This window comes from Bufo bufo, chromosome 1 (assembly GCF_905171765.1).
Source record: "Bufo bufo chromosome 1, aBufBuf1.1, whole genome shotgun sequence".
NCBI lineage: Eukaryota > Metazoa > Chordata > Amphibia > Anura > Bufonidae > Bufo > Bufo bufo.
In genome coordinates this window covers 378,710,416-378,727,001 of record NC_053389.1, presented here as the reverse complement: position 1 = coordinate 378,727,001, position 16,586 = coordinate 378,710,416, and the positions used below count along the sequence as shown (strand labels likewise).

At 46.6% G+C, this 16,586-nt stretch overlaps 1 protein-coding gene across 2 annotated transcripts in view; it reads left to right on the top strand.

Moving 5' to 3' along the window:
* The window catches only part of PDLIM4 (PDZ and LIM domain 4), a 379,210-nt gene that overhangs the window by 339,149 nt on the left and 23,475 nt on the right, over positions 1-16,586 (top strand). For both annotated transcript variants that reach the window (XM_040405182.1, XM_040405191.1), the window contains one exon: positions 9,715-9,872. In XM_040405182.1, coding sequence (XP_040261116.1) covers positions 9,715-9,872 — 158 coding nt within the window. The remainder of the gene's footprint in view (positions 1-9,714; positions 9,873-16,586) is intronic.

The following is a 16,586-nucleotide window of genomic DNA, read 5'->3' as shown; positions in this document are numbered from 1 at the left end:
ATGTGTTTTGGGGTGTCTTTTTACATATACTCATGCTGGGTGAGAGAAATATCTCGGCAAAAGACAACTTTTCCCATTTTTTTATACAAAGTTGGCATTTGACCAAGATATTTATCTCACCCAGCATGAGTATATGTAAAATGACACCCCAAAACACATTGCCCAACTTCTCCTGAGTACGGCGATACCACATGTGTGACACTTTTTTGCAGCCTAGATGCGCAAAGGGGCCCACATTCCTTTTATGAGGGCATTTTTAGACATTTGGATCCCAGACTTCTTCTCACGCTTTAGGGCCCCTAGAATGCCAGGGCAGTATAAATACCCCACATGTGACCCCATTTTGGAAAGAAGACACCCCAAGGTATTCAATGAGGGGCATGGCGAGTTCATAGAATTATTTTTTTTTTGGCACAAGTTAGCGGAAATTGATTTTATTTTTTTTTTCTCACAAAGTCTCCCTTTCCGCTTACTTGGGACAAAAATTTCAATCTTTCATGGCGAATACCTTGGGGTGTCTTCTTTCCGAAATGGGGTCACATGTGGGGTATTTATACTGCCCTGGCATTCTAGGGGCCCTAAAGCGTGAGAAGAAGTCTGGAATATAAATGTCAAAAAATTTTTACGCATTTGGATTCCGTGAGGGGTATGGGGAGTTCATGTGAGATTTTATTTTTTGACACAAGTTAGTGGAATATGAGACTTTGTAAGAAAAAAAATATAATTTCCGCTAACTTGGGCCAAAAAAAATGTCTGAATGGAGCCTTACAGGGGGGTGATCAATGACAGGGGGGTGATCAGGGAGTCTATATGTGGTGATCACCCCCCTGTAAGGCTCCATTCAGACGTCCGTATGTGTTTTGCGGATCCGATCCATGTATCCGTGGATCCGTAAAAATCATACGGACATCTGAATACAGCCTTACTGGGGGGTGATCAATGACAGGGGGGTGATCAATGACAGGGGGGTGATCAGGGAGTCTGTATGGGGTGATCACCCCCTGTCATTGATCACCCCCCTGTAAGGCTCCATTCAGACGTCCGTATGTGTTTTGCGGATCCGATCCATGTATCCGTGGATCCGTAAAAATCATTCGGACGTCTGAATGGAGCCTTACAGGGGGGTGATCAATGACAGGGGGTTGATCAATGACAGGGGGGTGATCAGGGAGTCTATATGGGGTGATCAGGGGTGATCAGTGGTTCATAAGGGGTTAATAAGTGACCAGGGGGGGTGTAGTGTAGTGGTGTTTGGTGCTACTTTACTGAGCTACCTGTGTCCTCTGGTGGTCGATCCAAACAAAAGGGACCACCAGAGGACCAGGTAGCAGGTATATTAGACACAGTTATCAAAACAGCGTCTAATATACCTGTTAGGGGTTAAAAAAATCGCATCTCCAGCCTGCCAGCGAACGATCGCCGCTGGCAGGCTGGAGATCCACTTTCTTACCTTCCGATCCTGTGAACGCGCGCGTTCACAGGAAATCTCGACTCACGCGAGATGACGCGTATATGCGTCGCTGAGCGCAGGGCTGCCGCCTCCGGACCGCAATCCTGCGTTAGGCGGTCCGGAGGCGGTTAATTTCACTGATAGTTCATCATTAGATCTGTTCATGTATACACGTTTAAAACACATATGAGGCCTCTAGGAATAAAGGCTACATTTTTCCACGAGAGAATTTATTCTTTGATTATTGTTATGCCCAGAAAGATGAGAAGGTTAAAATATCTAGATTATACTGCATACTCCGAATGGCATTGGCAACTGTAACACTTTTTAAAAGCCCAAGTAAGTGGGAGCAAGAGTTGCATTGCCCTCCACTACCGTGGACCAGCATTTACAGAAATGTAAGAAAGGCTACAATTTCCAATGCTCATAGATTAATTCAATTTAAGATCTTGCACCGATTGTATTATACGCCAAAAATGCAAGCGAAATTCCCCCAAAATAAAGGCCGAGATTGCAGCTGCCCTAAATGTGGATATGTGAATGCGGATTACAGCTACCTACTTTGGAATTGTAGTAAACTAAAAAAAAGTACTGGGAACAGGTCTTTGTAATTCTACAAAAGGAGTTCTCTATGATCAGGGGCGGACTGAGAACCCTCAGGGCCCCCGGGCAAAATAAATCAAGGGCCCCCTTACAGGCCCCACCCATTTTCTGCTGCAAGCCCCACCCTTGTCCCGCCTCCATGCCCCACCTCCATCCACACCCTACACAATCTTTAATAAGATTTCAAAGTTAAAGTGACACAAAAGGCACCCAGACCACTTCAGCTCATTGAAGTGGTCTGGGTACAGTGTCCCTTTTGCAAATCGAGCTGCAATGTTATAGAGAAACTGCATTGTTTACGTTCCAGCAATAAGTCAGCCTCTAGTGGCTGGCAGCCACCTCAGGGCTTCCTGGATTAAAACAGACCTTTGGTCTGGTATCTGACGCTGGACGTCCTCACACCCTGCATGATGACCTCCAGGGTCAAATTTTTCCCAATAGGAAAGCATTGATTCAATGCTTTCGTATGGGGTGATCTAATCTCAGCGTCCATTAGTGAGCCTCTGTTAGAAGCAGTGTGGGCATAACTACTGTGAAGGGGGCACATATCTGGGCATAACTACTGTGAAAGGGGGGGAGGCCCTTCACAGTAGTTATTAATCCCTTTCAGCAGTCCCCCCTTCTAAACTGAATAGTGATGCGCCCCCCATGTGTACCGTACTTACCGGTACACATGTCACGCTCCTGTAGTAAGCACTAGCAGCTAGCAGGCAGGCCGGGCGGCCGTAACTCAGTGAGGTCACGTGCCTGCTTCATTCATAAAGTAGGCGGAGCAGGCACGTGACCTCCGTGAGTTACGGCCGCCCCGGCCTGCCTGCTAGCTGCTAGTGCTTACTACAGGAGCGTGACATGTGTACCGGTAAGTACACATGGGGAGCAGGGGGAGCGCATCATTACTCAGTTTAGATATGATGATTAACACTACGTATAAAACAGTACATACTGAGCGGCAGGGCCCGCCGGTCTCCCCGCCTTATCCAGCCCCTCCCTAGGAATCTGTGGATGGGATAATGATGGGGGGGGGGGGGTCTGTGGATGGCATTATGATGGGGGGGATCTGTGGATGGGACTGTTATGGGGGGGGTCTGTGGATGACACATATAGCAGTGTCATCCACAGATCCACCACCCCATAACAGTGCCATCCACAGATCCCCCCCCCCCATCATAATGCCATCCACAGATCCCCCCCACCATCATAATGCCATCCACAGATCCCCCCCACCATCATAATGCCATCCACAGATCCCCCCCACCATCATAATGCCATCCACAGATCCCCCCCACCATCATAATGCCATCCACAGATCCCCCCCACCATCATAATGCCATCCACAGATCCCCCCACCATCATAATGCCATCCACAGACCCCCCCATCATAATGCCATCCACAGCTCCCCCCCATAACAGTGCCATCCACAAATCCCCCACCCCATAACAGTGCATCATCCACAGATCCCCCATAATACTGCCATTTGTTCAAACCCATCAAAAGCACACCTTTTGGTTAAAAACATTTTTTTTCTTATTTTCCTCCTCAAAAACCTAAGTGCGTCTTATAGGGCGAAAAATACTCCACTGCTGAACGGCAAATAATATATATATTTTTTGCCACTAATACACGCCAAAAAGGGCTTTAGAACATATAACTGCACCGCTGAACGCAGGGCTGCAGACTAAAAAAAAATATCAAGGAGCCATTGTCACCGCCACGTCTGACAGACGTCCTTTTCTACCTCTCTCATGATGTTCTTTGTTTTGGTTTCACTTTTTCATCTAATTTCCTTCTCCCAGGTGTCACCTATTTAGACTAATCCTCTTTCCTTTATATTCCCTCCCCATACTGCCTCACTTTGCGGTTTATACTACTTCCTAGATTGAAGTGTTCACTGCTGGAGACTTCTGTTCCTGTTTGTTCAGATAAGTCCTTTCATGTATTGTGTTTTCTTGCTGGCTTGATTCTAGGTGACCCTGACTCCCTCCGTATTAAGTGCAGGGAGCCGGTGGTCGTGTCCCCTCACTATTATAGGGTTTCCAGGTGTCACACAGTCTAGGTACGAGGGCATTCAATCGTCTACCTCAGAGACACTTGTATGTGCTTAGCAGTCAGGGTGAGCTCTTAGGGTTTTATAGGGGTCACCTTTATGCTCCTTGGTTTGAGATCAAGCCAGTCGGATGTTTATCCATAACTTCCAGCTATCTGCAACATCATCCGTGACAACCATTGGCTCCTAACCTGAAAAATTTAGGAGCCAAATTTAAATTTTTAGGCTGGGTTCACACCTGAGCGTATTCGATAAGCGCTATTTACAGGCGTTTTTATCGGGCGTTTTTGAGGCGTATTTTGGAGCAATTTTGTATTTTGGAAACGCTCGTAGTACGCGCGTTTGTGTGATTAACCACAGAGGAATCCAATGAAAAACCGCTACAATACTCGCGACAATACGCCCCAAAGAAGCTCCTGTACTTCTTGGGGCGTAGGGTGTTTTACAGCGCGTTCGTACGCGCTGTAAAACGCTCAGGTGAGAACCATGCCCATAGGGAAACATTGGTTTTTTGCCTGTTGAGCGTTTTACAGCGCGTAGGAATGCGCTGTAAAAACGCTCAGGTGTGAACCTAGCCTTAGTCGGCAAATTTAAAATGCATATAATTACGGTATAATAAAAATAAAAACACATGTCTTACCTAGGGTTGTCACGATACCAAAATTTTGACTCTATACCATAAAAAAGTATTGCGATACTCGATACCACATGAAAAAAATAAAAACACCAAAAAATCTGCGTGCATTCCAGATTTTATGGAACGTCTGGACCATAATAGAACAGTCCTAACTAATTTTTGTCGGGACAAGGTGACAAAAAAATGGCAAATTGCACGTATGTTGTGGAATGTTAAGTATGCGCTGAAAAACTTCTCAAGCTAACCTGTTCTGTGGAGCAGTCGGCATGGAGCGGCTCCCTGTCTTCATGACTGAAGAGCAAGCTGCTACTGTGTTCAGCGCGGGAGAATGGGGGTGGTGTGAGAGGAGCAGCCAATGGCAGGGCAGCCCAGGGATACTATGACCAATCTGCAGCCTCCTCACTAATAACAGAGCTCTGTACTGTGCGGAGCTCTGTTATTAGATTGCCGTCTGCCTGCTGTATGAAATCCCGTTCTTCTTAAAGCGGCAGAGCAGCTGAGGGTCTAGGCGCAAATGGCGACAAGACTACAAAGTTCTGCTTTAATACTGTGGAATGATTCCTCTCTATCCTTTCCCTGAACTTCTATACAGCAAAATAAAAGTTTTAAAGTATTTTCTACCACTGACATCTCTCCCTGCACTAAGTACACTGGAAAATGGCTGAATCAAAGATGACTGAGGCTATTAATTTGGCTGTGACATCACAGGGCTGGCTGACTGCTGATTGGCTGGCATTGTAGGTGATCCCTCAATCCCAGAGTTCTTTGCATCATGTCCTGACACGTGCAGCAGCCATTTTAGGGAAAAGCGAAGCCTGAGAAAATTCAGATTCGGTGCAAATTTTTCCTGAAATTCGGATCGAATTCCACTTCGTCAACTTCTATTCGCTCATCTCTAGTTGTAGCCTATGTATGATCGCAGGCAGGACATTTCAACAGTGTGGCTTTTGGTTGCAGATGTCTTGAAAACTGTTAAACTTAGGCCTCATGCACACGGCCGTGCCGTTTTTTGCGGTCCACAAATCGCGGATCCGCAAAAAACGGAAGCTGCCTGTGGTTCCATCCGCAATTTGCGGAACGGAACAGGCGCCGGCAATATAAATGCCTATTCTTGTCCGCAAAGCGTGGACAAGAATAGGACACGTTATATTTTTTTAATGGGGCCGCGGAACGGAGCCACGGATGCGGACAGCACATGGAGTGCTGTCCGCATCTTTTGCGGCCCCATTGAAGTGAATGGGTCTGCATTCGAGCCGCCAAAACGGCGGCTCGGATGCAGACCCAAACAACGGTCGTGTGCATGAGGCCTTAAAGTTAGGTTTACTTAAACATTTTCCATGAAAGAGTGTGGTGGGATTCGCAAGGTCAGATGATCTCCTTATGAAAGCCTTTGCATGGTGTATTTTACTCTATGAAATGATTAACCCATTCTCGTAATATTTGTATGTTGGAAGGGCATGTATGGAGCAGCTTCTAGATCAGCATAGGATTCTGCAATGTTGATCCAGAGGAAGGCAAACAACTCCCAAAAAATACTGTAGAAGCCAGTTTTCATGTTCACAGTAGCATTATGAAATCCGGCAGCATAGCCGGATAATGCTGGGAACCGTCGGATCCTCATTGCTGGAATGCAGCCAGACAAAAAGACATGCATGCATGCTGGGCGATATCTCTGTATTGATGTATTTGATAAATTTATACATGACTATTAGGTCTTACTTATTAGATCACCACTCAGCCGTGGTTTTTCTAAGGCTGCATTTACATTGCGTTTTTGTCCTTTTATTGGGGGTATACATCTGCATATTATAAAATGGTATAAAAAAGTATAACATTGACTTTAATGGGCCAAAGCGAGATCAAAGGATTCAAAATAGCGAAGTCAACCATTGCATCTAAGGCTGCTTTTCAGCGCTAATGCTTTCCGTTGTTGTGCTCCATTTTAGGAGCAGACTATCAGGCTTCCGTTAGGGAGCGCAATATTTTACCAGACAAAATAGTAATGCGATGGATGCCCCTAATAGAGAGGTTAGGCAGATGGAGGGGACCCTTATGTCATTCAGTTGCCCCATGAGAGGTTGTCATGGCAGCCAGGAGTCTAGTGAGGGTAACATTTTGCACAATTTTTCATGGTTGGCTATAAGTGTTATCTAATCCAGCAGATGTCCACAGCCTTATGTTGCTGCATTGTTCTCCTGTCGTGTAAATGATGGTGAATAAGTGAAAACTGATGTATAACTGAAGCTCGAAAGAACAACGATACAGAAGCAAAATACATTTTGTCATATCTCTTTAATCTCCCACATACGTTATGGTTGTTGAAATATTTGCTCTCATCTAATTGAAACATACGGTATTCATTGGGCTTCATTATACAATTTGCTCATTTGTAGCTGGTTGCTATGTCAACTAACCCACGCAGGATGTACACCGCAGATTTGACAGCAGATATTCTTCTGCGATGGGACCTTACGTATTGCTGTTTTACAGAGGAGGTCATGGTTTTCCATGGAAGGTGAAATGTTTATGAAGGTCGTACATCGATGTAGGATTACATGCAGGATTGATGAGACAAAGTAACTGCAGACAGCTTGTTGAGTTTTGCCTGGACGTCTTTGGCAGGGGCATACTGTATGTGGAGGAATCTAGGAATGCTTTCTCTATCGTTACAGATATACACTTATAAAGCAGGCATATGCCTGGCCTGTTCAGCTTGTCAGGATATCAGTCATTTAAGTAATTTCACGTTCTGCACAAAATATGAAAGCAACTCATGTAGCAGCCAGAGGCTGACTCAGGGGCGTAATGCCACTGTAGCAGCCAGGGCACACAATGTTATGAGGGCACACAGTCAATAAAAGAGTGGAGGATGTGCAGCATTACTTACAGAACTGTAAAACCCCACCCCACCGGCTCCGCTAAGCCACACTCGGACTCAGTTAGGCAACGCCCCAACAACTCCACAGCCAACGGGGATTTTAAAAATTAAGGTAAAAACGGCCGATCAGCTGCAGGTGTGGGAGGGAGGGTGACTTTCTTCCTGCAGCTCACGTTCAGACAGCACAGTGCTGCTGTCTGAACGTGAGCTATTCAAAAGGACATCCCTGCTCCGGACAGTGTGGCCTAAAACCAGACCTCTGGCCACCCTATGCACATGGCAGTGGGCATTTTGGTGTGTACTGTTAATGCTCAGTGGATAGAGGGGCCTCTAAAAAATCTTGCTATGAGGCTCAGCCTTTTCTAGTTACACCAGGGAAACTAGACAGACATACATTTGTGAAATTGTATGAAGCCATATGGTCAGTGCAATAGTTTGCTATTAAGTAAACATATTGGAGAAACTTTACTGTTGAAAATGCGCCAGTTTCCATATTTATAAAAGGTCCATGCACCAGAATAGCAAATGTGCCTAATATAAAGATAATATTAATATTAAGTGCGACAATATTAGTAAATCTGCCCCACTGTATTCCTAGTGTTTATAGCCTTAGATATATTTTTTTAAAGCAGACTTGAAGGGGAGTCCAGGTTTTCAAAAATGATGGCATTTACTTAGGACGGGATGGACCATTAGTATCAAATCAGTGGGAGCATGCCTCTAAGCACCCTGGAAGATCTGCTGTTTAAAGGGGTGCTGCACCTTCTTCATTGTGTGCACTGGTTCATAGTACAAACGCTGTTTAGGGTGGCCATGTTTATTAGTGCAGCTCTGTCTCATTTACTTGGGACAAACCCGCAATACCAAACACAGCTGTTAGAAAAAAAGTATGGCAATCGCAGTAAAGAGCAATATAAACAATGAAGAGGCTCAGAGGTGACCAGCTCCCCTTGCGTTGTGACAACTGATTACATGGCACCAGGGGAGCACCGCTGTGGCCACCGATGGATGCTTATTGCAGCACTACAGCAAGATCAAGAGCCGGCCCAGGAGCGACACAGATCGAACCCTGCGGCAGGGACCAGGTAAGTATGATCACCACCGTGGGTCGGCCACTCTGGGAGGTCTGTATTAGTCTTGGATAACCCCTTTAAACAGTTGTGCCAAGAGTTGGACCCCCAAATGGTTTTTATGCACAAGGCCACAGTATCCTATTTTTGTGGAGAGAAATGTGCCTTTTGTGGAGAGAAATGTGCCCCTAGCTCAGACTTTTGATGAACAGGGCCCTGCATTAGGTATGTCATTTTGCTGGGCCCTTCATTCTTGCACTGTTCAATGTAGCATGTGCAGTGTTTGTTCTAGTCCCAGCAGAACTGATGATAAATTAATGGGCGCATTCATGAAAATACAGGGCCTTGCAAGATGGCATACTCAATGCCTGTCCTTTTCAATCAACAGTTTGAGGGAGGGGCTGCTTGGTTGCACCAAGGCAGCAGGAACATCGTCGGTGCACTTACAGCTAATTTGCATGTTGATTAAAAGTTTAAATTATTGGAATGGAGCCAAGGATTTACTAGAAAAAGGCAGGTTTTTTTCAGGTTAATGAACTCTAATTGGCAGTGGGCTGCGTTATCGTTCCTGCTGACAGACTCCCTTTTAAACACTGCATCTGCAGTGTACATGTACTGTATGTAATGGGAAAGATGGGGTATACATTAAATGGACACATAGGCCTCCATTATTATGAAAGAGACCAAAATAGTGGTATCCTCTGGGATTTCCTTTCTTTACTGCATGGAATAGTTTAGCACACCTGGTATGCATTTTGGGTGCCTATGGGTGATGAATGCCACTCAGTAACATCTGTTACACACATGCACTTGAGGTTTTCTTTGGAAAGTCCGCCCGATGGAAGCCTCATTTATGAACTGCTAGTGCAGTTTGACGTTCCCAGCTATGCAGCCTGGCACTGGAGTCGCATTAAAGATTATTCCATGATACAGAAAATTAAGTCCTTATGTGTTTTTCAGTGCTTTAGACATATAATAGTTCATTAGTACAGATGACTGTTGTTAATTGTTTGATGATTTGTTGTCAACAGTGTTGACCCACAGAGAGGTGCCTCAAGAAGCCGAAATGGAATACACGTTGAATCAGATGTGTACAAAATGCTCCAAGATTATGAAGAACCAGTGTCACAGCCGAAGCAGTCTGGATCATTCAAATATTTGCAAGACATGCTAGAAGCTGGAGAGAATGGTTAGTATACATCGCTCCAAACATGTCTATGTGAACCTTCTCTAGTCTTCTTCTTAGTCTAAAAGGGGTACTTCTTTTTTATGTTGCAGCTTATTTTTTACAGAATAGTAAATCATACAATTTTCTAATATACTTGTTTTATGCTGTCTGTCAGAGCCATTGTGCTCCCTATTCTCCTCTATGTATTAACTTCAGTAATAGGAGTCTGTCACCAGTATTATGTTATGCTTTGTTCCATGTGACGGCACCATAAAATGGTGACAGAGACCCTGATTAAGAATCTGGGTAGCTTTTTCCTACTGACCCCGTCATTTTCCTAAAAACATATTGAGAAGCTCCAACGAAAGCCGAGCACTGGTGTTGGCCCATTACACTGAATGAGCTCATTTTTATGAGTTCCCTGTTCCCCATATTTTAAGATAGAAAGAGAGCTGAAAATTTATTAATTAGCAGAAAAGGTAACCTCTGCATGTGGTCCAAGCAGACTGAGAGCAAGTATGTATTATTATGCAGTCTCCTGCTAAAGACACCTGTGAATATGTGGTCGTCAGTTTTCCTACACCAACATATGGACCTCACTGTCCTATTAAAAATTGTACTTGTATTTCCGCGTCAACACAGACTATTTTTTATATGATTGTCTGAATTTAGGCCTTTAAAGGGGTTTTCCAACAGTTAATTACAGATGAGCTATCTTCCGATAGCGCCGTGGCCTTCTCCAGCTTTGCCTAGGCCATGTGACGTTACGTTCATCAGTCACATGGCCTAGGCGCAGCTCAGCCCCATTGAGGTGCATACTAATGGCCTATCAAAAGGATAGATCATCAGTTGTAAGGTCTCAGAAGCCCTTTGGACTCACAGTAATATATGTCAAAATAGTGTTGGGCTCAAATATGTTCGAATCGTGAATTTTGGCACTTCGAGAATTCGCGAATATTTAGAACAGGCATGCTCAACTCCCACAATTCCCTGCTGTAGGCTGATAGCTGTAGGCTGTTCGGGCATGCTGGGAGTTGTAGTTTTGCAACAACTGGAGGGCTGCAGGTTGAGCATGCCTGATTTAGAATATAGTGATATATATTTGTAATTTCGAATATTCTAGATTTTTTTTTTTTTCATCAGTAACCTCCCTTCTTGCTTGTGGGCCAATGAGAAGGCTGCAATGTCTTTGTCTGAGCTAAGCAACATCCCTAGCAACCAATAGGATAGTTGCCTACCCCTTACTATATAAGAACCTCCCCAGCAGCCATTTTCTACAGTTTTTTTGCAGTTATGAGAGAGACAGCATTGTCATTGCTGTGCTCTGTGCTTTACTGTTTATTACATTAGATATAGTTAGATGGTGTGTGTGTGTGTGTGTGTGTGTGTGTATATATATATATATATATATATATATATATATATACACTCACCTAAAGAATTATTAGGAACACCTGTTCTATTTCTCATTAATGCAATTATCTAGTCAACCAATCACATGGCAGTTGCTTCAATGCATTTAGGGGTGTGCTCCTGGCCAAGACAATCTCCTGAACTCCAAACTGAATGTCAGAATGGGAAAGAAAGGTGATTTAAGCAATTTTGAGCGGGGCATGGTTGTTGGTGCCAGACGGGCCGGTCTGAGTATTTCACAATCTGCTCAGTTACTGGGATTTTCACGCACAACCATTTCTAGGGTTTACAAAGAATGGTGTGAAAATGGAAAAACATCCAGTATGCGGCAGTCCTGTGGGCAAAAATGCCTTGTGGATGCTAGAGGTCAGAGGAGAATGGGCCGACTGATTCAAGCTGATAGAAGAGCAACGTTGACTGAAATAACCACTCGTTACAACCGAGGTATGCAGCAAAGCATTTGTGAAGCCACAACACGCACAACCTTGAGGCGGATGGGCTACAACAGCAGAAGACCCCACCGGGTACCACTCATCTCCACTACAAATAGGAAAAAGAGGCTACAATTGGCACGAGCTCACCAAAATTGGACTGTTGAAGACTGGAAAAATGTTGCCTGGTCTGATGAGTCTCGATTTCTGTTGAGACATTCAAATGGTAGAGTCCGAATTTGGCGTAAACAGAATGAGAACATGTATCCATCCTCTGATGGCTACTTCCAGCAGGATAATGCACCATGTCACAAAGCTCAAATCATTTCAAATTGGTTTCTTGAACATGACAATGAGTTCACTGTACTAAAATGGCCCCCACAGTCACCAGATCTCAACCCAATAGAGCATCTTTGGGATGTGGTGGAACGGGAGCTTCGTGCCCTGGATGTGCATCCCTCAAATCTCCATCAACTGCAAGATGCTATCCTATCAATATGGGCTAACATTTCTAAAGAATGCTATCAGCACCTTGTTGAATCAATGCCACGTAGAATTAAGGCAGTTCTGAAGGCAAAAGGGGGTCCAACACCGTATTAGTATGGTGTTCCTAATAATTCTTTAGGTGAGTGTATATATAATACAGATAGTTAGATAGTTTTATTTATATATATATATATATGTTAGTAAGGCTGAAGCTCAGCCTGCATTTGTGGGAGGAGCTTGAGCCTTTTATCAGCCCCTCTCTCGCTCACCTGGCAGGCGTTCCGGTCTTCAACTTCCGGGTAGGAGAGTCACGTGTGCTTCCTTCGTTCGGCCGGCCGCCTCACGCTGCAGCTCCGCTTCAAGTGGGTAAGTTGGGGAAATCGGTCAGTGCCCAAGCCGAGCGCCAGTTCTGCGGGAGCAGCGTGCGTTCCACTGTGGAACGCACGCGGCGCCTCCTCCTGGCTGCAGCACCTTTAGTTCCATGCTCTGGGGCTTTTAGCTCAAATTCCACGGGTTCTTGATTAAATGTGAAGCCGCTATTTGTTCATTTCGGTACAGGGTTCCCCCCCCCCCCTTTTTCGTTTGCTGCTACCGATTCCTTGCGGCTGCCCCAGGGTATGGTGAGGGAAATTGCGCCCCCCCGCGGGGTTATGGCGCAGGCTTCTGGACGGCTCGGGCACATGTGTACAGGGCTGCTGTTTCCTGCCCCTACAACATGAGTCCTGTTGTCATGGTTTTATTTTCTGTTTGCATGCAACAATGTTCAAGACCAAGTTAACTATCTCCTGGGCCAGGGTTCCGCGTGCTGGCATCCCAGGTGGGGTGCGGCAGGGCCTTCTGCCATGCTCTCGGGGGCCATTGGTAAAAAAAAACAACTAAAACCTTCCGCCTTAAACGCTAAGGTAGCAATTCATTTGTAGGATTCGCCCTGCTACTTTTCAATTGTTCTCTACCTGGTTGCGCCCAGGCCTGTTCTCATCTACCTGGTACGCCCAGGCCACTGTTGTCTGTGTGTCCATAGCCACTTAGATCTTTGATTGTTCACCAGGGCACGGTCGGTGGTCTTGTCTCGTCACAGTGTCATCCCCTGGATCGCCCAGGGCACGGTACATTCCTGGTACGCCCAGGTCCTCCGCCTTTTCTCCTTCTCTGATACGTGTGTCTCGTCGCACCTTTCAGCTTTTCAACTTGTCCTGGTTTTTCTGTACTGTCTAAGGGGCCATTCTCCGGCTGCTCCTCAAGTTGTTCTATGCTCTTTTTCCCCTGACTCACAGGTTCTCCATGTAAGTCTCCCGCCCTTCGCGGGCCGCTGCTACGCGCAGCCTCTGTCTCATGGCAACGCGCCATCGCTTCTTTCACCTACCTGGTGCGCCCAGGTGGTCTCCTTCTGTCAGTAACCAATCAGATACACTCGGTTTGTTTACATGACCTAGGGGTGCGCCCCATCCTGGCCAGTTTGCCTGGTTCTAACAGGTATGGGGTCATCCTTTATTCTGCACTCTCAAATTTCGCCTGTTGCTCTTTGTTTTTATTTTCAGGGTTTTCCCTATTCCCAGGTTCCTATCGGTCCTGTACAGGTAAGTTCTCACTGACACCGTCAGCGTACCCCTCGGGTCAATGTTCACAATTAATTTGATTCTTCGTCTATCCGGCCAGGTCAGGTTCTGCTAATCCGTGTTACGGGTTCTGTTTCGGGTACGTGTTTATCTTCGCCAGGTCCATTCCCCAGGTGGCCCCCTCGCATTTCATCCCTGACAATCTCAAGAGGGACATTCTGGCAGGGAAGGATGTTAATCTGGCATCGATCCTCATTGCCGCCCAGGATGTGTCCGAGAACAGGGTGATCAATTGTGGGGATGTGTCTGTGGTCCTCAGGGCCAAGGACTCTCGGCTTAACCGCAAGTTGTCTATTCCTGAGTTTGTCTTAGCATTTTGCCTCTTCAGAGACATTGTCTGCACCGCACAGCCAGAAAGGAGGGAAGAGCTGGACAGCTACTTGTACCTGGTCCCTGACCTGGATCACAAGTATGGTGGTTCAGCCTTCTACGACTACCATCGTTCTTTCTTGGCTAAAGCGGCAGCAGCCTTGGCACAGTTCCAATATGTCACCAGCTGGGCCTCCATTGACACAGAACTCTTCTGCCGTCACTTCGCGGGCCTCAGGGCACCCACCTGCGCGATGTGCCAGTCTATCTTTCACACGTCTGAATGGTGCCCAAATAACGCCCACCTGTCTCAGGACAGGGCTCTCCCGGGAACCTCCGGGTCTCAGCAGTCCAACCCCTCCACTGACAAACTTGGCCGACCCATCTTCTACTTAGGAAGGAGTCAGATCTGCAATAAATTCAATTCGGGTGGTTGCTCCTATGCCAGTTGCAGATCTCTCCACGTGTGCTCCTTGTGTTTTAGAGCCCACCTGCGGTCCTCCTGTCCTAAAAAGGCATCCAAAGGATCCTGACTAGCCGACATTAATGTGGACCTCTTGGCGGCTCTCCTTCGGGACCACCACGATCAAAACTTCATGGCGTTCCTGTTGGCAGGCTTCTTGCAGGGGTTCCACACAGGGCTCATTGCACTTCCACAGGTTCCTTGGGAAAGCAGGAATCTGCTATCGGCCACCATGGACCCACCAGCAACGAGCGATTTGATCCGGTCTGAGGTGGAGAAAGGTTTCCTCATAGGCCCTTTCCCACTAATTCCCTTTGTGTCATGGCACATCAACCCAATCGGCCTAGTGTCCAAGAAAAACACTAATAAAAAAAGGTTGATCTATGACCTGTCCGCACCTCACGTTTCTGCTATTCCCAGCCTTAATTGAGGTACTCCTCCATAGACGACGCCATACGAGCCATTCTGTTGCATGGCAGGGGCGCTTGGTTGGCAAAGGCGGACATCGCCGATGCTTTCAAGCTCCTTCCCATCCAACCACAGCTGTGGCAGTACTATGGCATCGAGTGGGCCATCGAGTGGGCCGGCCAATATTACTTTGCCAACAGACTCACGTTCAATAGCCCCTGGTTATTTGACCAGTTTGCCAAAGCCCTACACTGGATCTTGGTCCATCACGGTGGCCTTCAGACGGTCATCCACTACCTAGATTACTTTCTGGTCGTTGAGGGCCCGCAGGGCGGATCTGGCATTCTCGCCGTCCTCCTTAAGATGTTCGCCAGTCTAGATGTTCCGGTCGCCCAGGCCAAGACTGAGGGTCCCTCCACTAGGATCTCGTTCCTGGGCATCATCCTGGATTCTGTCAGCCTGCAGGCCAGCCTCCCGGAAGAGAAACTCACTCAGTGCCGAGATGTCATTTCCCACGCTGCCTCCTCCGGGTACCTCACTAGGGTCGAGTTGCAATCTCTTCTGGGCCGGCTTAATTTCGCCTCGAGGATCATGCCCCAGGGAAGGACATTCGTGTCGAGGCTACTCCAGCTTCTTCCCTCGGCACCCGAACAGGACAACATCCTCCATTTGGACGGACAGGCGATGGCAGACCTGGCCATGTGGGAGTTGTTCCTCTCCCAGTGGAACGGCATCTCCCTCTTCGTCCCTCCGTGGTCACCCTCCTTCCCGACTATCTTTTCAGATGCCGCCGCATCCTGCGGTTACGCAGCCATTTGGGGTCCCCATTGGCTGGTTGACCGTTGGCCCATGTCCATCCTGGAGGATGCCGAGTCCATCTGCACCTCCTCCTTGTTGGAGTTATACCCTGTAACGGACCGTTTCAGCAGACAAGGGGTTAAAATCCGTTTAGGCGATGTGCCCCTTTTTGAGAGACAGGCCCAGCTACTGCAGAACACCAGACTCCCGAACTGGATACAAAGTAGCACTCCAAACTGGAACCTCACGAATAGCTGCTAGCAGACGAACAGGAATCAGCTTACACTCCTGGCAATCAGTCTCTAACAGCATACAGCGGATCCCCCCAATAACGAGAGAAGGCTCCGTGTTGAGGGTCAAGCAGTGGTCTGAGGTGCTGGCACACCCAGCCTGGTTTTTATTGCAGTTGTTGCAAATACATGTCCGCCCACAGGGAGGTATAAAACAACCAAGCCCATCTGGTGTACACGCCCCTAGGGGACCAGAATGAAGACTGTGACATAGGACAGATATGCAGCACTGTAGGATACACAGAGACAATACATCCCCACAATGCATCATGGTTTCCTCCTCTCTGCCCTGGAGACACCCGAGGCGTAATCCAATTATCTCTCAAGACAAAGAGAAGTCACCAATACACATGTGGATATAACAGGACAGACATCACCATTTAAACACACAATGGGACAATGGCACAATAGAAACACACCCAGCATATTCCTCCCAAGCTGACAAGTTACACTTATTATAAATTGTTACAACTTTGTGAGTTTACATTGGCCATACATATAACTTACATCATTTTAAACAG